This window comes from Mastigoproctus giganteus, chromosome 3, assembly GCF_048544385.1.
Source record: "Mastigoproctus giganteus isolate SK-2022 chromosome 3, ASM4854438v1, whole genome shotgun sequence".
NCBI lineage: Eukaryota > Metazoa > Arthropoda > Arachnida > Uropygi > Thelyphonidae > Mastigoproctus > Mastigoproctus giganteus.
In genome coordinates this window covers 154,642,131-154,665,431 of record NC_143577.1, presented here as the reverse complement: position 1 = coordinate 154,665,431, position 23,301 = coordinate 154,642,131, and the positions used below count along the sequence as shown (strand labels likewise).

Below are 23,301 nucleotides of genomic sequence, written 5' to 3'. Positions count from 1 at the left end.
AAATAGTACATATATGCTGCCATTAATGTTTCAATAGTTTCCTGTCCATTTTTTTTTATTATTAAATTTAAATATTAGTGTTAGGGCCAAAAGTTTACAAATGTGGATTAACAAAGGCCTATTACCACGTAATCTTACTGCATGATAATAGGTCTTTGGCTTAAATTCAACGGCAACTACTATCAATAACTTTAAACAACAGGTAACCTAACGTAGATGCCACAGTTTCCTGTACATAAAGTTAATCCACGTTTGTAAACTTTTGGCCCTAACACTAATATTTAAATTTAATAAATTTAAATATTAGTGTTAGGGCCATATATATATATATATAGATATATATATATATATATATATATTTTTTTTTTGTTCTTGGTAATTACCTCAGCTTCTCATTCAGCAGTGGAGAATGAATGTGAAATTATAAGGATTCTTTGTTATTAATGTATTTAATTAAATGAATCATCTTAGGTAAGGTGCCAATAACTGTGCTGTTTATTGATTTAGGCCCCAATCAGAAAATCTGGTACCTGCTTTGACTTTGATAGCTCACTAACAACAGTTTCTGCTATAAAAAGGTGAGGATGAATTTAAGATATGAACCTTGTAGTATATATTTTAGAATAAACAAAAATAGAGTTTGTGTGTGAACATTTATACATTATGAAATACACTCACAAAAATTTATAAAATTTATTTTCACCTTAGTAGAACATTTCATTTATAAAATTATCTGTATAAATTTTAGGGCACTATTTGAAAAAGAACCAGAAGATGAAGAGGATCATGATAGAGTTCTTCAGCTTAGTACAAGTGCACCTGCTTCCATCACTATATGTAGTTTGCTGGGAACTTTTGAGGTAAATTTAATACTAGGATATGTCACTTATCATTGTGCAGTACATATTAATTTGCCAGTAAAATATTATTATATTGAAAAATACACTCTTACTTTTAAAGATACTCTTTTAAATATCTTATATTAACTACTTAAGAATTAGGTATTTTTCAAGAAAGTGTTCCAAATGAAAGCATTATTACTCTCGTTGAAAAATGTTCTTATATCAAAAAAGGAAGATTTCTCTTTCATGGGCTTGCTTTCCTTTACACGACCTCCCCACCTCTTTTGCAATAGATTTTAAGAAGATGGTTCAACTGTGGAATGCAGCCTCAACATAAGTAAAGTTGAAGATGTTCTGTTTCTATAAAATGAAAGAACAACAAACTAAGCATATGAAACATGTGTCACTAGACACTTTTCTTGAAGCCATGGAATCCAGCAACTCTTCAATCTAGCTTCAGGACCTTAGTGATCAAATCCAACTAGTAAATGAATTATCATTTTTCCTTCTTTCTTTTATACTCTGTTTTAATGTTCCTCTTCATTTAAAATTATCATTAAATATATTAAAGCATATACACATGTGTGCAATACATTTGTACACATCTGTATTAGGTCACCATATCCCCAATTACTACCTTTAAGTTAATAGCAAATTCATTTTCATTTAATGATTTTTTTTTCTAAACAAATGACTTTCAAGGAATGATTTCCTTTTGTGAATTCAAGTAATTACTGTACTGTAAATTTGGTTTGGATCAGACTGTAGACAAGTTCAAGTCAGTGAACCAAATACAGATTAAACCATGGCCAATACTGGCAATTTGTGCCTGTTCCAACACTCAATTTCTGGCTGAAAGGAAATTTTTGCACATCCATCTTGCAAACATCCTTTTCTCAATTTAAGTTTATGCCCATGTTGTATGAGCTAGAGCAGTGGTGTCCAACCTTTTCCCGTACAGGGGCCATATTCAAAGTTAGATTTGTTTTGTGGGCCGCACTTGAGTGATTCGAGAAAAATGAGTGTGTTACATTTTCTATATCTTTTTACATGTAAAAGGAAGTTTCTATTTTCATGTTACCATTTTTTATTTTCAGGTTATATATAAAAAATGCAAATTCCCAACACCTTTATGAGTAACAAATTTATGTCAATGATTTATTTTTTTAGATTTTATTAAAATGATTAAAATATAACTTACATTTGTTTTTAAAAAAATAATACTTTACTTTTGTTTTTTAAAAAAATACTTTATTTTTGTTTTTAAATGCTCCATTTAAAAAATTTACAACCTGAAAAGGATCACTTCACTGCTTTTCCAATATGAAGGTGAATAAATAATTATAATAATACATCTAAAATTGAAAACATTCGAAAATTTTATTAAGTACAATACACAATAAATTTACTGAACAAAACTTAACATTTAATGAGATGATTGAGGCTGAATATTTTTAGATAATTGTTCAAAATTTGAGTGAAAAATTGTGACTCCAGTTCTCAATATGAAACGAAGATGCTTATCTGTTATTCTGTTTCTTTTTAAATATTTATTTGATTTCATGCATGAAAAAATTTGCTCGCAAACATACATTAATCTGAACAAAGTAGCCATTTTCATGGAATTTTTTTTTTTATTATTATTATCAGAAAATCTTCAGATGGCAGAATTCAAGTAGTTTATTTTCACAGTCCATATACTTATTTTTGATTGTTTTGGCTTGAAGATCAATAATTTCAAGTTGCAAGCTGGGATTATGGTTTTCAGCCATAGAAGTAAATGGATTCTCAAACAAGCTTATGTCTTTTTCGTGCAATCTTATATCAGCAAATTGACTTTCAACTCATCAAAAAGTAATTGTAATAATGAGAGGCAATGATTCTTTGGAAATGTGTTTCTCTTTTAGCACCATACAACAATCAAAGTGAACTAAATTGTCTTGCACAATTTGGATTTAAATAATAACTTATTCTGAAATGATTTGATGTTTCCATACAAATCAAAGACCAATTTTCCTTTCCCTTGTTTTAAATTAAGAGATATTTCAGAGACTGCTGGAAGTCATTGTGGTACAAGTAAACACATGGGTTGTGTTAGGGTAGCTAAGAATAGGAACAGGTGCATGTATACTTGCGTGTACACTAATGCTAGGAGTTTAGTAAATAAATTTAATGAATTTGAGGTATTACTCAAAACATCAAAGGCAGATATTGTTGGGATATCAGAGACGTGGTGTCACACAGATATAAGGAATGCAGAACTGGAATTTGGGGAGTACAACGTCTACAGAAAGGATAGACAGGATAGGAAGGGAGGAGGGGTTATGCTATTAGTTAAAAAACACATAAAATCCAAGGAAGTGAAGCCAGTTGACATCGCTGGACAGTGCAGTGTTGAGTCAGTTTGGTGTGACATAAGCATAGGTAAATCAAAATTGAGAGTAGGAGTGTGCTATAGGCCTAATGACTCTGATGAGTATAATAAGATACTGTACAGGGAAATAGAATGGGCCAGTAAATCAGAGAGTCTTATAATGGGGGATTTTAATTTCCCAGATATTGACTGGAATTTGTGGGTTGGTCACTCACACACTAGCAAGGCTTTTGTGGATTTATTGGATGATTGTTTTCTACACCAGCATGTTCGGGAGGCAACTAGAGGGAGTAATACTCTTGATCTGATTATCAGTAGTGATTCTTCATGCATTAGGAATCTGCAGATAAATGAACCACTGGGTGGCAGTGATCACAGTGTGCTGAAGTGGGATTTACTCAAGGAGGTAACTACCATCAGAGGTAAAGGGAAGGGTTTTTGCTTTCATAAAGGCGACTATGATGGTCTGAGACAGTATTTAAATTCTATACAGTGGGACCAACTGAAGATGTTACCAACAGCAAATTCAAAATGGGAAGCATTCAAGGAACTAATCTTGGAAGCTACCAGGCTTTACATACCAACCAAGAAATATTGTTCAAGGTTCAGGCCTAAATGGTTGTCAGATGAACTAATGAGACACATGGCAGAGAAGAAAAATGCATGGGATACATACAAATTAATGGGTGACGTGGAAGCCTATGATAGATATAAGCCTATGATAGATATAACCAAGTCACAAAGGAGATTAGGCAGGCAAAGGCAGATTATGAGAAATCCTTGGCAAAGGATGCAAAGAAAAACAGAAAAGAGTTCTTTACCTATTTAAACTCAAGAAGGAAAGGGATGAATCAGATTGGTCCACTGGATGTTGATGGTTCAACAGTTGAGGATCCAGCTCAGGTGGCTAACAATCTAAACGAGTATTTTGCATCTACATTCACACATGAGGAGTTATTCAGGAAGGGGAATGTCGTAGGTGAAGTAAACATTGGCAGTGAGCTAGATGATTTTCTAATAACTGAGAGGAAAGTGGAGGAGAAATTGTTGAGGATAAACATAAAAAAGGCACCCGGGGTGGATGGGATCTATCCAGTTATATTAAAGGAGGCAGCAAAGGAAGTAAGCAAACCCCTAGCCATAATTATGAGAGCTTCTTTGGACTCAGGGGAGGTACCCATGGACTGGAGATGTGCAAATGTAACCCCAATTCACAAAGGAGGATCAAAGGCTGACACAAGTAATTATAGACCTGTTAGTTTAACTTCGGTTCCAGGAAAATTAATGGAGGCACTGGTTAAAGAAGCACTGCAGGATCATCTGGACAAGAATTCAGTTATAGCTCAGACACAGCATGGGTTTGTTAAGGGCAGGTCTTGTCTGACCAATTTGATTGGATACTATGATGTAGTCACAAAAGAACTGGATGCAAGGAATAACTTTGATATTATATATTTGGATCTTAGAAAGGCTTTTGATACTGTTGCGCATGGAAGACTGCTGCACAAATTGGAGAAGTGTGGCATTCGAGGCAAATTGCTGCTATGGATAAAGGGATGGTTGAGTGGCAGAAGACAGAGAGTGGTAATCAATGGACACTGCTCAACGTGGACTAATGTTATTAGTGGAGTTCCTCAGGGTTCAGTGTTGGGTCCATTGTTGTTTTCTGTATTTATAAATGATATTGATGATGGTGTATCAGGCTTAATGTCCAAGTTTGCAGACGATACAAAGGTTGGCAGGGTTGTTAAGGACACTACTGATACTATGCTGCTGCAACAGGATCTGGAAAGGTTGAGCAGATGGGCTGAGAGGTGGCAAATGAAGTTTAACATTGACAAACGTAAAGTACTACATATGGGAAACAGTAACCCCAGATCAACGTATCAACTCTGTGGTACTACGCTGACAGTGGTAGAGAATGAAAAGGACCTGGGGGTAATTGTGCAGGCAGATATGAAGTTCTCTGAGCAGTGCAGACGAGCTGCAAGAGTAGCTCATGGTGTCTTGTCAATGATATACAGGAATTTTTCTAGCAGGGACAGGGATGTGATTATTCCCTTGTATAAGGCATTGGTCAGGCCACACCTTGAGTACTGTATACAGGTCTGATGGCCTCATTTCAAGAAGGATGTAGAGCTGCTGGAACGAGTACAGAGAAGGGCAACAAGATTAGTGAATGGAACAAAGGGTTGCTCTTACGAAGAAAGGCTTAAGTTTTGCAAATTACAGAGCCTGGAGACTAGGCATCGCCGAGGTGATCTGATAGAGGTGTACAAGGCTTTGAATGGCTTGAGCATGCTCAATGCCGATGGGATTCTTCCTCTTGCTCAGAATAATCACCTGAGAGGGCATAAATTCAAATTGAGGAAGGACGGATGTCGGATAGATGAGCGGAAATTCGCCTTTAGCCAGCGGGCAGTTGGTTTGTGGAATAGACTTCCATCGCTTGTTGTTGAAGTTGATAGCCTAAACAAATTTAAGGCTCAGCTGGACAGGTATTTCGAACGAATTGAGGGGTGAAATGGGAGTAGTGGTTGTTTTTTTTTTTTTTTTTTTTTTTATTGGCTGATGCTGAATAAGCTTGCTTTCTTGCATCATATGCCTCTACTAATGCTAATGCTAATGCTAAAGAGCAGTTAAATGACTAGAATTGTCTGTAAGAATTGCAAGATCAAACAACAACTCCATATTTGGTAGTGGTTTTATTGGTTTTCCTTTTGCTGTCATAAAAAATATCAATTTCATGATGCAGTTTAAAGAAACAATAACACTTTGTCACGACTAAGCTGTCTCGTTGCACTATGAAAAGCGGAGATGGGAGAAATCCCAGGTGCCGTCTGACACGAACATGCACTGTGAAAAATTACATCTTCGTATATTCTGAAAGAAACTGTTGAAACTTATGTTGATTAAGGCCACGTGATTTACAAAATTTCCCACAGAGAGCATCTTCATGCACAATGCAGTGAATTTCAATTGGAGGTTCAGCTCTGATATTTATTATTTTCTTGGTTATTCTACCCATAAGCCCAATGTTTTTACCAATCATTTTTTTTTTTTCACCATCAGTTTGACTCCTAACAGGTTTTTAATATTTAATCCTAACTTTTTAATAGATTGGCAAAAATTTTCAAAAAGATTTTCACCTGTACTTGTTCACTGCACACTCTGTAGATCAGCTAAATCTTCAACTGGTACAAAATTATCATCGTAGCTAGGTGGGCAGGAGAAGCAGTGCGTAGCAAACGCTTCTTGATTAGACCGAGGTTCGAACCCATGACCACTGAATATGGAGGATGCGGAAAGGTCAGGGAATGACCACCGCATATCCCCAGAGCAGTATAGCCTTAGTTGCTAATGCTCCTAAAAACCAAATAACAAACAAACAAAATTATCATTATTTCCACATATGATGATAAGGAGTTGGGCTGTGTCTTTAATGAAAGTGGGAATAATCTACAGACCAGGTGATTTTGTGAAGATTATGATGAAAGCCTCTACATGCAAATGAAGTGGGCAAGTAAGTGTGAATGTTTTATGATGGGTAATTTTAATTTGCCTCTAATTGATGGAGCAAGTGGGAAGGAAACTCCACATGGGGAAAAATTTTAAAATCAACTGGATGATTTTAATTTGTACCAACATGTCAGGGAAAGTACTAGGGAAAAGAATATTCTAGAGCTCATCATCACCCATGAACTAGATGACATAATAGGGCTGACAGTACAGGAACCAGTAGTAGGAAGTGATCACAGAGTTCTATGGTGAACGATGAAGAGAGAGGTAGCAGTAGTCAATGGAATGGGTTATAATTTCAGAAAAGGAAATTACAATGCCTTAAAATGCTACATGGCTTCTATTAACTGGGTTGATATTGCACATAGAATGAATACAATTGAATTATGGTACACCTTTAAAACATTAATCACAGAAGCATTGAATGTGTATATACCATTAAAAAATACTCCATGAGGAGGATCCCAATTTGGATGAATAATGAAATTGCCAGATTACTTGAGTAAAAAAAGACTGCATGGAAAAGTTACAGAGCAATAAAAAGTATTGAAGCCTATAACAGCTACAAAGTGATCTATAATAGTGCCACAGAAAATGTTAGGCTGGCAAAGTTAGATTATGAGAAATCGCTGGCAAAGAATGGGGATAAGGAATTCTTCACATATACAGAAATGCAAAGAAGAGAAAGGCAAACCAGATTGGACCCTTATGTAATTGGTGTGGGATAATATTAGATACCCTGGCTGATTTTGCAGATTAACTCAACAGTTACTTTGCATCTGTATTTACAGAAGAAAAGCCCTTTATGTCAAAGAGAAATTATGGGAGTGAAGTTGAAAAATATGTAATTAATGATATTGAAATTTCACATGATTATTTAATAAAAAGATCTTTCGAGCCTACAGGCCAGTAAGGCTCCTGTGGTTGATGGCATATACCCTATAATCTTAAGGGAGCCAGCAAGTGAGTGCATTGAACCATTGAGGCTAATTATGAGACCATCACTGGACTTGAGTGATTCCGATGGATTGGAAAAGTGCGAATGTATCCCCAATACATAAGGGCGGTTCTAAGAGTGATGTGGGAAATTACCGGTCGGTGGGTCTAACTTCAGTAGTAGAGAAAATCATGGAGACAATGATCAAGGGTGGAATTCAGGATCATTTAGATAGAAATGGAATTCTGAAGGATACTCAGCATGGTTTTGTAAAGGGAAAATCATATTTAACTAATCTGGTTAGCTATTTTGACATGGTCACTCAAGAGCTGGATTTAGGGAATAATTTCAACATTGTTTATTTGTATTTTAGCAAAGCATTTGACTCAGTCCCACATGAGAAGTTGGAATCAGAGGTAAAATCTTTAAAAGGATGGCAGGATGGCTTCATGACAGGAGGCAAAGGGTTGTGATAAATGGAAAAGTTTCCTCAGATTGGGTTGATGTAAGAAGTGGGGTTCCCCAAGGATTAGTATTAGAACAACTGTTGTTTTTGACTTTCATAAATGACATTGATGAAGGGAAAGAGGTTGTGATGTCTAAATTTACAGATGGTGTAAAGATTGGTAGAGTAGTTAATGATCACCACCAAGCAGAGTTCCTTCAGAGTAACCTAGATAGACTTCAGGGATGGTCAGAAAAATGGCAGCTGTGCTTTAATCCAGCAAAATGTAAGTATTACATCTGGGGAACAAGTAAACCCAAAATAACTTATGCACTTGGTGGGGTTGAACTTAAGCCAGTAGTGGAGGAAAGGGACTTGGGTGTTATGATACACTCAGAAATGAAGTTCTCCGAGGCATTGTACACAGGTTGCAAGGAAGGCCCATGGTGTCCTATCAATGATTTATCAAACATTTTCTAGTAGAGATAAGGACATCATAATCCCATTATATAAAGCTATTGTTAGACCACACTTGGAGTGCTATGTTGAGGTATGGAGACTGCATCTAAAGAAAGACATTGTTCTTCTTGAAAGGGTCCATAGACGGGTAACTTGCCTGGTGATATCGGCAAAAGGGCGTCCATATGAAGAAAGACTTTGAATATGTGGGTTGCAGACTTGGGAAACTAGGCACCTTAGAAGAGACCTGATTGAGGTGTTTAAGGCTCTGTGAGGCATACATTAAATGGACGAGGACGAAGTTTTCATGGTTATAAATGATGCTAGAACTAGGGGCCATAAATTCAAGTTATAGGGGGATGTTTAGACTGGATTGCAGGAAGTTTTAATTTAGCCAGTGGTTTATAAATAAGTTACCTACATGGGTGGTAGAGGCTGACAGTTTGAGGAAATTGAAAGGTCAATTGGATAGTTACTTATGAGAGGAGGGAAACTTATAGGTTGTCTATTTCCTTCTCTTTTATTAATTATTTATTTTTTAAAATTTTCTTCTCATTATTATTTTTATTTTTTTTTAATGTTTTGGCTGGTGCAGCATAACCCATATGCTTCCTTGCACAATGTGGCCATTACTAATACTAATTTATGTCACTACAGTCATCCAGTTAGACACTGAAATATTTCATTTGTTTTCCAAAAATTGTTTGAACAAATTCTTTCCAATATCTTCTACTCTTCGCATAATTGTTTATCGAGACAAAGTAATGTCTTTCATCATTGTTCGTTTCTACAGACAAATTTCTTCCACAACTTTTAACAAACAGTGTTTAACAAATTCACCATCACTGAATGGTTTACTTTTCAAAATCAATCAATCAAATGTGTAACTTGATAACTGGCACTTACAGCAGATAAATTTCTTGAATGATAAGTTTTCTGTGTTTTGTTGGTTTTTTTAAATTTGTTTTGTAACCTTGAACACTTTTCTTTTCATATCATGCTTGGAATCATAGTATCATTTAAATTATATTCTTTAAAAATTGAGAGTCTCCTTACACACCAAACACGCTGCTTTTTTGTCTTACTCAATGAAGAAATAGTTTTCAGTCTACCTTCGATTAAAAATACAACACTCCAAATCAACTTTCCTCTTTTGGAACATTTTTATGCATGATTTTTTAGTTCAATACAAATCAATAATTTTTATCCATGATTTTTCAGTTCAATACAAATCAATAATAATTCAATACAATGAACAAGTTATATCAAAATTGTAGAATTTCACAATATGAAAAGATTGATATGTACATAATTGTATTTAGCATACATATGACTACATTGGACTATGTGTCCATGTATGCTTGTACACACAGTGATGTGACTCTCTAAAATGCTATTTTAGTTCTTTCCTTGCGGGCTGTAGGTTGGACACCACTCAGCTAGAGTAAGGATGCCATCAACATTTAGTTAATACATTTAAAGCCTTAAACTTGTACATTCATGGAATGCATGAGCAAAGGTGAGGGATTATCCTACTGAAATAAGGAATTTAATTTTGGATTGGAATTTCATTTTGGTTTTATGAATGCAGGGAGTCTTTTTATGATTCATTGTGAAAGTGTTTATTTGATTTTTTAAAAAAAATTATCCTGTAATGTGATAATAAAGAAACACCATGCATCTTAAGAGTCTCCTGCACTGTTTTTTTTTTTTTTAAGCTTAGACTACTTTGAAAAACGGAAATAAATATATTTACACATAAAATAAAAATTTTTACTGTAGTTGTATTCCTTTGTATTTCGTCTGTTTTTGCTGCTAAGAAATAATATCTGAAATTAGGGTCACACATCTTGCAGATTATCTTGTATAATGTTATTAAAATTAAAATTTTCTTCTGTTATTATTAAGAAGTTCTTTATTTTCAGGAATCAGTTTTAAATGGCAGACTAGAGCCAGTAAGTACAGTACAAGGTTTTACAGCTGAGATTGGTGCTAGTGGATCATTTTGCCCACGTCATATCATTTTATCTGTATCAGTGTTCTTCTATTCCCTGCAAGATACAGATAAAGTAGCATCTCCATATCTAGTAAGTACTCTTATAGTAACAATAATTGTTATAGTATAATTTAAGTGGCCACTTTGTTTCTTATTAAGTTGCTCAACCTTTATGATTTATTGTTATATCTCAACTTTATAATTACTGAATGGCACATATAATTCAGCAACTGCAAAGTTGAGATATATCAGTAAAACATGAATCATGATGTAGGAAAGATAAACTGGATGATAAATAAAATTACTGTGTACCATATTAGGAACTGATTGATGTCAACACTAACAAACTATACAGTATGCTATTTTGCAGACTGATAGCATTATCTTTTATATAAAATTCTAAAACTAGATGCACAAATATTGTAGATCTTTGTATCTTTTGCAGCTAGCTTCAATACATTAAATATATCTTTTATTAAAAAAAAAAAATACATTAATTTTAATTTGTACCCTGTTTCACAATAAAGACATTTTAGTTCATGTTCATTTAAATATAGTTTGTGGCATGGTCCTTAATGGAAATTTATTTTTCATATTATGCTGGGATATTAAATAAAACTTGCATAGTAAAAGCATATTACTTGCATATTGATATCATATACTTGGATTTCAAGAAAGCTTTTGACATTATTATCCAATTTGTACAGTAGTACAAATTGGAGCAGTATGGTATTAAGGGTAAGTTGCTACAATGGATAAAAGGGTGGTTGAGTGGGAGAAGACAGAGTGGGTAATCAATGGATGCAACTCTTCATGGACTAATGTTATTAGTGGAATCCCCCCAGGGTAAAGTGTTGGGCCCACTGTTGTTTTGTATATTTATCAGTGATATTGATGAAGGCTTAATGTCAAAGTTTGCAGATGATACAAAGGTTGGCAAGGTTGTTAATGACAGCAATGGCAGTGTGCTACTGCAACATGATCTAGAAAATTTGAGTAGATGGGCTGAGAAATGGCAACTGAAGTTTAACATTGACAAATGCAAAGTATTGCCTATGAGGGTAGAAATCACTCAAGAGAAATGTACCAACAGGGTGGTACTACACTTAGGGTGGTAGAAAAGGAAAAAGATTTGAAAGTAATTGTGCAGTCAGATATGAAGTTTTCGGAGCAATGCAGACAGGTTGCCAGGGCAGGTCATGGGGTATTGTCAATGATATACCAGAAATCTTCTATTGAAATGCAATTGAGCAGCAGCCTGGAAAGCAAGGCAATGGGAATTTCCAGGACTGCTGGGAGTCATAGTGGAACAAGAAAATACACAGGCTGTGTTAGGGTAACTAAGAGTAGAAACAGGTGCATGTATACTTGCATGTACACCAATGCTAGGAGTATAGTTAATAAATTCGATGAGCTTGAAGTGCTAGTCAAGACATCAAAGGCAGATATTGTTGGGATATCAGAGACACGGTGTCACACAGACATAAGCAGTGTTGAACTGGAATTTGGGGAGTACAGTGTGTACAGAAAGGATAGCCAGAATAGGAAGGGAGGAGGGGTTATGCTGTTAGTTAAGAAACATAAAATCTAAGGAAGTGCATCCAATTGATGTTGGTGGACAATGCAATGTTGAGTCTGTTTGTTGTGACATAAGCACTGTGAAAGGAAAAATGAGAGTAAGTGTGTGGTATAGGCCTAATGAATCTGATGAGAAAAATAGTGGGCCAGTAAATTAGTGTCTTATAATAGGGGATTTTAATTTCCTGGATATTGACTGCAATTTGTGGGTTGGTCACTCAAACACTAGCAAGGCTTTTGTGAATTTATTTGAATGATTGTTTTCTACAGCAGCATGTTCATAAGGCAACTAGAGGGAGTAATACTCTTGATCTGATTATCAGTAACAATTCTTCATGCATTTAGAATCTGCAGATAAAGGAACCACTAGGTGGCAGTGATCACAGTGTGCTGAAGTGGGATTTACTCAAAGGGGTAACTACCATCAAGGGTAAAGGGAAGGATTTCTGCTTTCGTAAAGGTGACTACGGTGACAGTATTTAAATTCTATACGGTGGAACCAACTGATGATGTTACCAACAGCAAATTCAAAATGGGAAGCATTCAAAGAATTAATCTTGGAAGCTACTAGGCTTTTCATAACAACAAAGAAATATTGTTCAAGATTTAGGCCTAAATGGATGTCAGACGAACTAATTAGACATGTGACAGAGAAGAAAAATGCACGGGATACATAAATTAACAGTGACACAGAAGCCTATGATATATATAAGCTGGTCTGTAACCAAGGTACAAAGGAGGTTAGGCAGGCGAAGGCAGATTACGAGAAATCTTTGGCAAAGGATGCAAAGAAGAACAGCAAAGAGTTCTTTACTTATGTAAACCCTAGAAGGAAGGGGATGAATCAGATTGGTCCACTTGATATCGCTGGTTCAACTGTTGATGATCCTGCTCAGGTAGCTAACAAACTAAATTAATATTTTGCATTGACATTCACACAATATTATTGAAGGAGGGGAATGCCAGAGGTGTATTCAACTCTGGCAGTAAGCTAGATAATCTTGTAATAACTGAGAGTAAAGTGGGGGAGAAATTGTTGAAGATAAACACGAGAAAGGCACCTGGGGTGGATGGAATCTATCCAGTTATATTAAAGGAGGCAGCAAAGGAAGTAAGCAAACCCTTAGCCATAATTATGAGAGCTTCCCTGGACTCAGGGGAGGTACCCATGGACTGGGGATGTGCAAATGTGACCCCAATCCATAAAGGAGGATCAAAGGGAGACACAAGTAATTACAGACCTGTTAGTTTAACTTCTGTTCCAGGGAAATTAATGGAGGCACTGGCTAAAGAAATATTGCAGGATCATCTAGACAAGACTTCAGTTGGCGCCTCCGTAGCCAGGTGGGAAGGAGCAGCAGTGCGTAGCACACACTTCTTGATTAGACCGGGGTTCGAGCCCGTCACCACCAAATACGGAGGATATGAAAAGGTCAGGGAATGACTACCGCATATCCCGGAGCAATATGGCCTTAGTTGCTAATGCTCCTAAAAACAAAATAACAAAAAAAAAAACAAGTCTTCAGTTATAGCTCGGACACAGCATGGGTTTGTTAAGGAGAAGTCTTGTCTAACTAATTTGATTGGATACTATGATGTAGTCACAAAGGAACTGGATGCAAAGAATAACTTTGATATCATATATTTGGATCTTAGAAAAGCCTTTGTTGTTGCACATGGAAGACTGCTGCACAAATTGGAGCAGTGTGGCATTGGAGGCAAATTGCTGCTATGGATAAAGGGATGATTGAGTGGGAGAAGACAGAGAATGGTAATTAATGGACACTGCTCTTCATGAACTACTGTTATTAGTGGAGTCCCTCAGGGTTCAGTGTTGGGTCCATTGTTGTTTTCTGTATTTATAAATGATATTGATGATGGTATATCAGGCTTAATGTCCAAGTTTGCAAACAATACGAAGGTTGGCAGGGTTGTTAATGACACTAATGACAGTACACTGCTGCAACAGGATCTAGAAAAGTTGAGCAGATGGGCTGAGAGGTGGCAAATGAAGTTTAACATTGACAAATGTAAAGTACTACATATGGGAAGCAGTAATCCCAGAGTAACATATCAACTCTGTGGTACCACATTGGCAGGTATAAGGTATGTTCGTGTCAGATGGCACCTGGGATTTCTCCCATCTCTGCGTGTGTTCGCTGTATCGAGGACAGTACACTGTCAAGCCAGAGACTTGAAAGTGTGTGGGCGATGTCTGTGCAGTGTGATGTGTTGTGCCCATTGTTTGTCCGGCTTATTTGCCGCCAGGCCCCTAGTGCTGCCTGACATTGCCCATACCTCGCCACGTGGAGGCTAGCTGGGTGTTTGACAAGTTGCTCCGGCAGGTCCTGCCATCTAGTTTCCCGGGATTTCAGTGGCTAGGACCTAAAAAAAAAAAAAAAAATATACATACGCGTTTGATGTTAATTCTTAATAATATTGCTGTTAGCAAATCGCTGGTTGGGGTTGAACGCTAGAGAGATGTGTTAAAAGGCCTAATAGGTCGAGCAGAATTTTGTTGTTACTAAATTTAGACGTGTGGGCTATACATTAGATGAAAGATAAAAGCGGGAGGGAGGGGAGGTTGAAGACTGGTGGGTAGAAGTAGAAGTAAGGGGTCGATAGAGGAGATGACCCCCTGCTAGGCAGCATGGCATGCCCATGCCACACCAGAGGGAAGTTTGGATGGCGGGTGGAGGAGACGAAGAAGAGTTATCTACCCCTGCCATGGATAAGATATACAGGTAGAGTGGGGGAAGAGGCTGAAGACTGGGGGGGGGTGAAAGGCAGAAGCATGGGAACAATAGAGAAGGCGACCTTAGGTGGTCAGTGAGGCAGTCCATGCCTCACCATGCGAAGAGATGGGTCGGCAAGGCAGGGAGGAACCAGAGCATGTCTCCTCTCCCTCCTGCCAGGGATAGGGAATTTAAGGTGAATAAAGTAAGGGTACCACATTCAGCTTGCCATATAGCATTTGGCAGCGGAGCTGCTGGTGGTCCTAGTCCGTTCCCAGGAGCAATCGGACTGAAGCATGTTAGTTCATGGGGTGGTTCCCGTCCATTCTGCAGTCTTTACTGTCAAAAGGTCCGGGTTTGCTTGTCGGCGTTTGTGGGATCTTTCTTGTTTCATTTCCCATCCATGTGGTGTTTGCATCAATGTTGTTTATAGACTCATTTCTCATTGATTCGACTTTAGGTCCACTTCAGGGTTTAGTGCCTTGATTATCGGAGGCCATTGGGTTCCAGGCGTCTTCCGCAGGACGATTTCCTTCGAGGTTTGTTCATTTCCTTATGGTGTCAGTGGTTGTTTGCGGTTCGCTGCGATAAGAGCTCTCCGTCTTATGAACAGGGCCAGTGCATAGCTGGAGAAAGCCTGATATTCTTCCCTGGTGTCCAAGATGTGGTGCTCCTGGCTGTACGGTAGTTACTGTATTTTGGTGATGAATGCACTGCGGAGGTCATCATAGAGCTGGCAGTCGTGCATGAGGTGCTGCCAGCTCTCCAACCCCCTGCAGGTGCAGGTGGGATCTTCCTGTATTCCGAGTAGGGATAGCTTTGCATTCAGAGCTCCATGTCCTGTCAGTAGGTATGTTACTTGTAGGACTGGAGAAAACCAGAGTGGGAAGTTCGGAAAAATCCGGCCAATGTTGGGCAGAAACTTTCTGGTGATTTCGCCTTTTTTGCGAGGTGCCCATCTATCCTACCACACCTGTAGCAGGTGAGCATGCAGCTTTTTCTTTTCCATTGTCTTGCTATTGATGATGTCGGTGGCGAATCCTAAACATGTCTGTGGGATACCCTTGTCTAGGTGGTGCGTGAGGCCCCGTCGAATGATCTCCAAGTCCAGTGGAAGGACACCAGCAAGGACTTGCAGGGCATGTGTGTTCACTGTGCTGCAAGCTCGAGTAATGGTCAGAAGGATTGATCGGTGAATCGAGTCAATGATTCGTTTATTGACAACAGTTGTGGCTTTTTGATACCATGCGCCAGATGCATATGTGACTATTGGGGTGAAGATGGTTTTATAGAAAAGACGTAGCACCCGTCTGTCTAGGCCCCAGTCTCTGCAAGTGACTCTGGCAACCAATACAGTGTATTGTCTGACTTTTGTGCGCAAGTATTTCAGGTGGTCCTGAAATGATAGATTCGGATCTAGAATCATGCCTAGGTACTTTAGCTGCTTTGAGAATTTAATTGTTTTCTGGTCAATCTTGATTTGTGGAGGCTGCCTGAGGTTGAGGCACCCCTTGAGCAAAATGGAGTTTGTCTTTTCAGGGAATATTCTAAGTTGATTTTGCTTTGCCCATTCCTGAAGGGTGGACAGAGCCCGGTTTGCCAGTGTCTCAAGTTGTGCCCTTGAGTCGCTGACACTGTTAGTAAGAGGTCGTCGGCAAAGGCCTGTGATTTTACCTCGTCAAGGTCTATGGCTAGGAAGGAGTCCATTACTGTGTTCCACAGTAGTGGTCCAAGGACCGAATCCTGTGGACAGCTGCGAAATGTATTCTTGGAGAGGGTCCCATAGAGAGCAACAATCCTGATGGATCTGTTTGTGAGGTAGCTCTTGATGACGCTGTAGAGGTTGCCTGGGATCCCAGCAACCCGAAGCCTTGCCAAGACGCTCAGCCACCAAAGTGTGTTGAACACTCCAGCAAAGTCCACGGCAATCACGAGGAAATACTTCTTGGTGCATCTTCTTACTTGTTCTTGTAGGTGTGTTAAGGCGTCCATGGCTGAGCGCCCCGCCTGAAGCCAAATTGGTTGTGTGAGGCCAGGACAGCTGTCATAATATTGCTGTATTCGTCCATAGAGGAGGCGTTCGAGTAGTTTACTTGCAACTGTGAAAAGTGTGATTAGTCTGTACGACTCTGGGAGGTGTGGTGGTTTGGTCGGATTTTTCAGGATTAGTTTGACGTTTGCTTTCTTCCACAAGGTCGGGAAGGTGCCACAGTGAAGACAGAGGTTGAGCAACAGGTTCGGGGCACACTCTACTGTCCTTTTGATGATTTTGGGCTCCAAAAGGTGTGGTCCAGGGCATTTACTTCCCCTAATGGGGGTGGCAGCACTGTTGAGCTCCTCCACAGTGAAGTGAGGTTCTGTCGTTGCTGTTTGATAGCTTTAATTTTCTGAGCAGAGTTGGATCTGCTCTGTTGTCTCCGGTTGTATAGCCGGGTGGAAGACTGTGTCCAGGATATTGGAAATGGTCTGCTCCCAGGTTGTGGACATGCCTCCTTGGGTCAATGTGGTGGCGGCAATAACTTCCCCTCGGGAGTTTATTCATGGTCAGTTTGTAGACGATTCCTCAGGGGTTCTCGTTTCCTATGGTGGAGACCAGGCGCTCCCAAGATTGCTGTTTACAGCTTCTGATTTGGGCTGTGTAAGTGTTCCTTTCAGGATTAGTTTGACGTTTGCTTTCTTCCACGAGGTCGGGAAGGTGCCACAGTGAAGACAGAGGTTGAAGAGGTTGAGCAACAGGTTCGGGGCACACTCTACTGTCTTTTTGATGATTTCCCAGCTTCTTTGTAGCGTTGTCGGAGTACTTCGACCTCTGCAGTCGGCCAGAAGCACCTGGCCCGCTGAAAGGCCCTTCTTCTGGTTTGTGTTTCTTTCCGGAGTCGTTGCAGTTCTAGATTCCACCAGGGCACAGCCGCATGGGTTGGATTTTTCTTTTTAATAGTGATGTCGCTTGTGTGCATTATGATCTTTGTTATCTTGCTTTGGAGGTGATCTGGGTCTTCGAGGTGCTCAAGCTCCCTCTGTCTCTGTTTTATGCTGCTTTTTAAGGTACTTTGGAAGAGTTCCCAGTTTGCTTTGTATATGGAGTATCTGTGAGTGGTTTGTCTAGCTGCAGGTACCCTAGTCAGCGATCTGTTGAGTTGGAACGTAATGGCTCAATGATCGGATGTTGTCCAGGCCTCTTGGACGGACCAGTCGGTAGTATGATTAGTGATGTTCCTGGAAGCCAAGGAGACATCTATGGTGGCCTCCCACAGTGTATTACTGAATGTGGGCAGATTGTTTGGTTAGTTTAACACTGTCAACGTTGAATTTGCCAGGAACTCTTCCAATATAGTTCCGTTTCTGGTGCCATGTCTGTCTGGCGTGTGACTATGCCACATTGGTGACCGGCAGTTCACATCTGCACCAACTATAATTTTAGCATTGGGAAGGGTGTCAGAAGCCAGTTGGAGGTATCTTGTGGCGGAGGTTATGTCTTTGCCCGGGCGACAGTAGGGGACAATAACATAAAATGCCTCCACAGCTGTGGTGAGGTGGGCACATGCAGCCCAGGCTGTGCAAAGCTGTGTGATTTTGGTCACCATAATATCCGGATTTCTGACCGCGACTGCAGCCCAAGGGGTGTTGCCCTCGAATTGTACTATCTTGTAGGTCAGGGGGTATCCCTTGACTATCTTCATGTGTGAGTATGGCTCTTGTATTATCATGACGTCTACATTCTCCTCTTCAACCTTGATACGGACCTTGATATGCTACTGCTTTGGCCCTATGTGCGTTGATCTGCAGAAATTTTACCTCTGTAGTATTGTATCCTCTAAGGCGCATCCCCATAATCCAGCCTGGATTGGAACAAGCTCTTAATCTTCAGGTAGGTGGAGCACTTGTTATCCCTGATTGAGTGGGTGCAGTCCAGCTTCAGACTCTTGCAGTTGGTGCAGATTGGGTCAGTACTCTTGTTTGGGCAATCCCTGTAGGTGTGGCCTTTTGCCGAGCAGTGGCCGCATGTGGGGTCAGTCTGGGTGCAGGTGTGCGTTGTATGCCTTTATTTACAGCACCTGAAGCATTTGGGTACAGCCACATGTTCACGGTGGCTGCCCCAATTTACATATACTCTGTTCTGGGTGTTTAATACTTTCCATGCTGCAGGCACAAGTTCAGTTATCCAGTTTTGTTGAGTGCCATCCTTGGACTTGGTTGAATATTTTGTTGTCAGCAGTGCATTCCTTCTGTGTTCCGGGAGAGCGGACATCGGGTTTCTTTGATAGATTTCCTCTGTTAGTTTGTCCGGGGTCAGGTCTATATCCAAGTCATATATAACTATTGAGGGCCCTTTTCTTTTAGGGGTAGTCGCTGTGAGCCCCAGCTCAGTGATTTTGGTATTACTGATAATTTTTTGCACTTCCTCCCTTGTTTCTGTCTCTATCAGTACTCCGACATTTCTAGTTTTCCTGGCCGACTTTATTCTGGTTGTCTTGAATTCCTCTTTTAGGCTGGTCATGATTTGCATCTTTAAATGTTCACTTGTTTGATTTTCCTCAATGGTTGTTGGTCGCAGTACCACCAGGTGTGGTTGTTTTGGCAAGGTCTTTTTTGTTGTAGCAGGTACACTGCTTTTTATTGTTGATTGAACCACATTGACAGTGGTAGAGAATGAAAAGGACCTGGGGATATTTGTGCAGGCAGATATGAAGTTTTCTGAGCAGTGCAGATGGTCTGCAAGAGTAGCTCGTGGTATCTTGTCAATGATATACTACAGGAATTTTTCTAGCAGGGATAAGGAGGTGATTATCCCCTTGTATAAGGCAATGGTCAGACCACACCTTGAGTACTGTATACAGGTCTGGAGGCCTCATTTTAAGAAGGATGTAGAGCTGTTGGAACGAGAAGAACACCAAGAAGTGAACACAGAGAAGGACACCAAGATTAGTGAGTGGAACAAAGGGTTGCTCTTATGAAGAAAGGCTTTTGCAAATTACAGTGCCTGGAGACTAGGCACCTGTGAGGTGATCTGATTGAGGTGTATAAAGGCTTGAATGGTTTGAGCATGCTCAATGCTGATGGGATTCTTCCTCTTACTCAGAATAATTGCCTGAGAGGGCATAAATTCAAATTGAGGAAAGACAGTTGTAGGATAGATGTGCAGAAGTTTGCCTTTAGCCAGCAGGTGGTTTATTGCTGGAACAAACTTCCATCTGTCGTAGAAGTTGATAGCTTAAATAGATTCAAGGCAGAGCTTGACAAACATTTGGAGCGAGTAGATGGGTGAAATAAGGATGTTTTTTTTTTTTTTTTATTTGGCTGATGCTATATAAGCTTGCTTTCTTGCCTCATGTGCTTTTGCTAATGCTAATTTTGCTAGTAGGGAAAAGGAGGTGACTATCCTTAGTCAATGGTCAGGCCATGCCTTGAGTACAGGTCTGGAGGTCTCATTTTAGAAAGAATGTAGAGTTGCTTGAGCATGTACAGAGAAGGGTAACAAGATTGGTGAGGGGAATGAAGGGGTCCTCTGGAGACCCTCAGCATCTGGAGAGTAGGCTCCTGCGAGGTTATCTGACTGAGGTGTATAAGGCCTCGAATGGGCTGAGTACACTGAATTCTGATAGGATTCTTCCACTTGCTTAGATTATGAACCTGAGTGGGCATGCGTTCTTCCTCTTGCTCAGAATAATTGCCTGAGAGGGCATAAATTCAAATTGAGGAAAGACGGTTGTAGGATAGATGTGCGGAAATTTGCCTTTAGCCAGTGGGCGGTTAATTGCTGAAACAGACTTCCATCTGTTGTTGTGAAAGTCTGATAGCTTAAATAAATTTAAGCTCTTCCATATCTGATGATGCTGGTGCAATAAGCTGATATGCTTGCTTTCTTGCATCACATGCTTCCATTAATGCTACTACTTCACAAATTGTGCCTGGCCTGTGCATTAGAATTGGTTGATAAAGAAAATCTTTCTTAGCTGGTCAAAAAATATTTTTAGGCCCTTCATCAAAACCTAAAATAATATGGGGCCTGAAACATCTGATGCTTTAAATTTCACATATATAACTTAGTAAATTTCTAAATTAATAATAAATTCTTTTTCCTCAAATGCAGATAAAGTTTTCAATTATCGATGGTAACCACATCATTTAGCAACATAATAAGATTTAAAAAAGTATAAAACTGAGGAACAGAAGTGTTTAACAAACACATTAAATATAAAAATAGAAACAAAGACCAATACTCCATATTTTTCATTAAAATCAACTGGGAATAGAATTTCTGAATGTTCAGGTATATCAGCATCTAATTGGTCATTGCTAATTTTTAAACTATTTGTTGGTCAGTAGAGATCTTAGTTTTGAGTTTCTGAATTTTATTTCGATATATGTGCTCATAAATATAGTTTTTAGAAATTTAGGAAGGCCTGCATAATTATTGTAAAATTCCATTCTAATGGAATTTTGCACTAATTGAGTTTTAATTTGTATAAAAATTCCTTTATAATTGAATAATCACCCTCCAAAAAGTATCTGGACACATTGTTTTACATTGATATCACTACTACGAACTTCAAGCGTGTCAGTCTTCCTCTGGTCACTATACCACACTCCACTCTCACGTAGATGTTCCACCAATGAATGATGCACTGCAGTGGGTATGGGCTCCCATTCCTCTTGCCCGACAGGTCGACCTGGTGGATAATCATAGCTCACCTGGCGATTCTTTTCTTAGTCACCATTGTAAGGAGTGTACCGATCTTAAGATAAAATTTGGTGCATTGCTAGAAAAATTTCAGTCTCTGAAAAAACAAGTGCTTGCCCTCGGGAATAATGTAACTGGGAGTGATTCTGTTGGATTGGAAAAGTTTTAATGTATGTGGGAAATTACCATCTGGTCGATTTAACTTCAGTAGTAGGGAAAATCATGGAGACAATGATCACGGGTGGAATTCAAGATCATTTAAATAGAAATGGAATTTGGAAGGATACTAAGCATGGTTTTGTAAAGGGAAAATCATGTTTAAATAATTTGGCTAGCTATTTTGACATGGTCACTCAAGAGCTGGATTTAGTGAATAATTTCAACATTGTTTATATGTATTTCATCAAAGCATTTGATTCAATCCGACATGAGCAGTTACTTTAAGCTGGAACAGATTGGAGTCACAGGGAAAATCCTTAAATGGATAGCAGGATGGCTTCAGGGCAGGAGGCAAAGGGTTGTGATAAATGGGTATTCCTCAGATTGGGTTAATGTAAGAAGTGGGGTTCCCCAAGGATCAGTATTAGGACCACTGTTGTTTTTGATTTTCATAAATGACATCGATGAAGGGACAGAGGGCATGATGTCTAAATTTACAGATTATGTAAAAATTGGTAGAGTAGTTAATGATCACCACCAAGCAGAGCTTCTTCAGAGTGATCTAGATAGACTTCAGGGATGGTCAGAAAAATGGCAGCTGTACTTTAATCCAACAAAGTGTAAGGTATTACACTTAGGGAACAAGTAAACCCAAAATAACTTATGCACTTGGTGGGGTTGAAATTAAGCCAGTAGTGGAGGAAAGGGACTTGGGTGTTATGATTTTTGATTTTCATAAATGACATCGATGAAGGGATAGATGGCTTATGTAATGTCTAAATTTGCAGATGATATAAAGATTGGTAGAGTAGTTAATGATCACTGCCAAGCAGAGCGTCTTCAGAGTAACTATCATGCATATCCAAAAGTATCAGCTTTTAAGCAAAAGGAATCATACAATGAATAATTAGGACAAATAAGATAAGCAGCAGTGATAGGGATTTTGTCAAAAAAAGGAATTGCAGCTCGGCCAACTGCAGGTTGAAATGGACATGCATTAGCATTAGTAGAGGTATACGATGCAAGAAAGCAAGCTTATGTAGCATCAGCCAAAAAAAAAAAAAAAAAAAAAAATCTACCATTTCACCCTTCCATTTGTTCCAAATGCCTGTCCAGCTCAGCCTTTAATTTATTTAGGCTATTAGTTTCCATAACAAAAGATGGAAGCCTCTTCCACCAATCAACTAACTGCTGGCTAAAGGCAAATTTCCACACATCTATTCTACAACTATCTTTCCTCAATTTGAAACTGTGCCCCCTCAGTTTCTTAGTCTGAGCAAGAGCAAGAATCCCATCAGCATTCAGCTTGCGCAACCCATTCGAAGCCTTATACACCTCGATCAAGATCACCTTGCAGGTGCCTACTCTCCGGGCACTGCGATTTGCCGAACTTTAGCCTTCCTTGGTAAGAGCACCCCTTAGTTCCCCTCACCAATCTTGTTTCCCTTCTTTGTACTCATTTTAGCAACTCTACATCCATCCTAAAATAAGGTCTCCAATCATGTACACAGTACTCTAGACGTGGCCTGACCATTGCCTTGTATAACAGGTTAATCACCTCCCTGTCCCTGCTTG

At 39.1% G+C, this 23,301-nt stretch overlaps 1 protein-coding gene across 1 annotated transcript in view; it reads left to right on the top strand.

Annotated features, from left to right (window-relative positions):
* Positions 1-23,301, top strand: part of atos (atos homolog atossa) — a 370,092-nt gene that overhangs the window by 273,383 nt on the left and 73,408 nt on the right. The window contains exons 7-9 of the mRNA XM_090369459.1: positions 508-578; positions 749-860; positions 10,502-10,663. Coding sequence (XP_090225585.1) covers positions 508-578; positions 749-860; positions 10,502-10,663 — 345 coding nt within the window. The remainder of the gene's footprint in view (positions 1-507; positions 579-748; positions 861-10,501; positions 10,664-23,301) is intronic.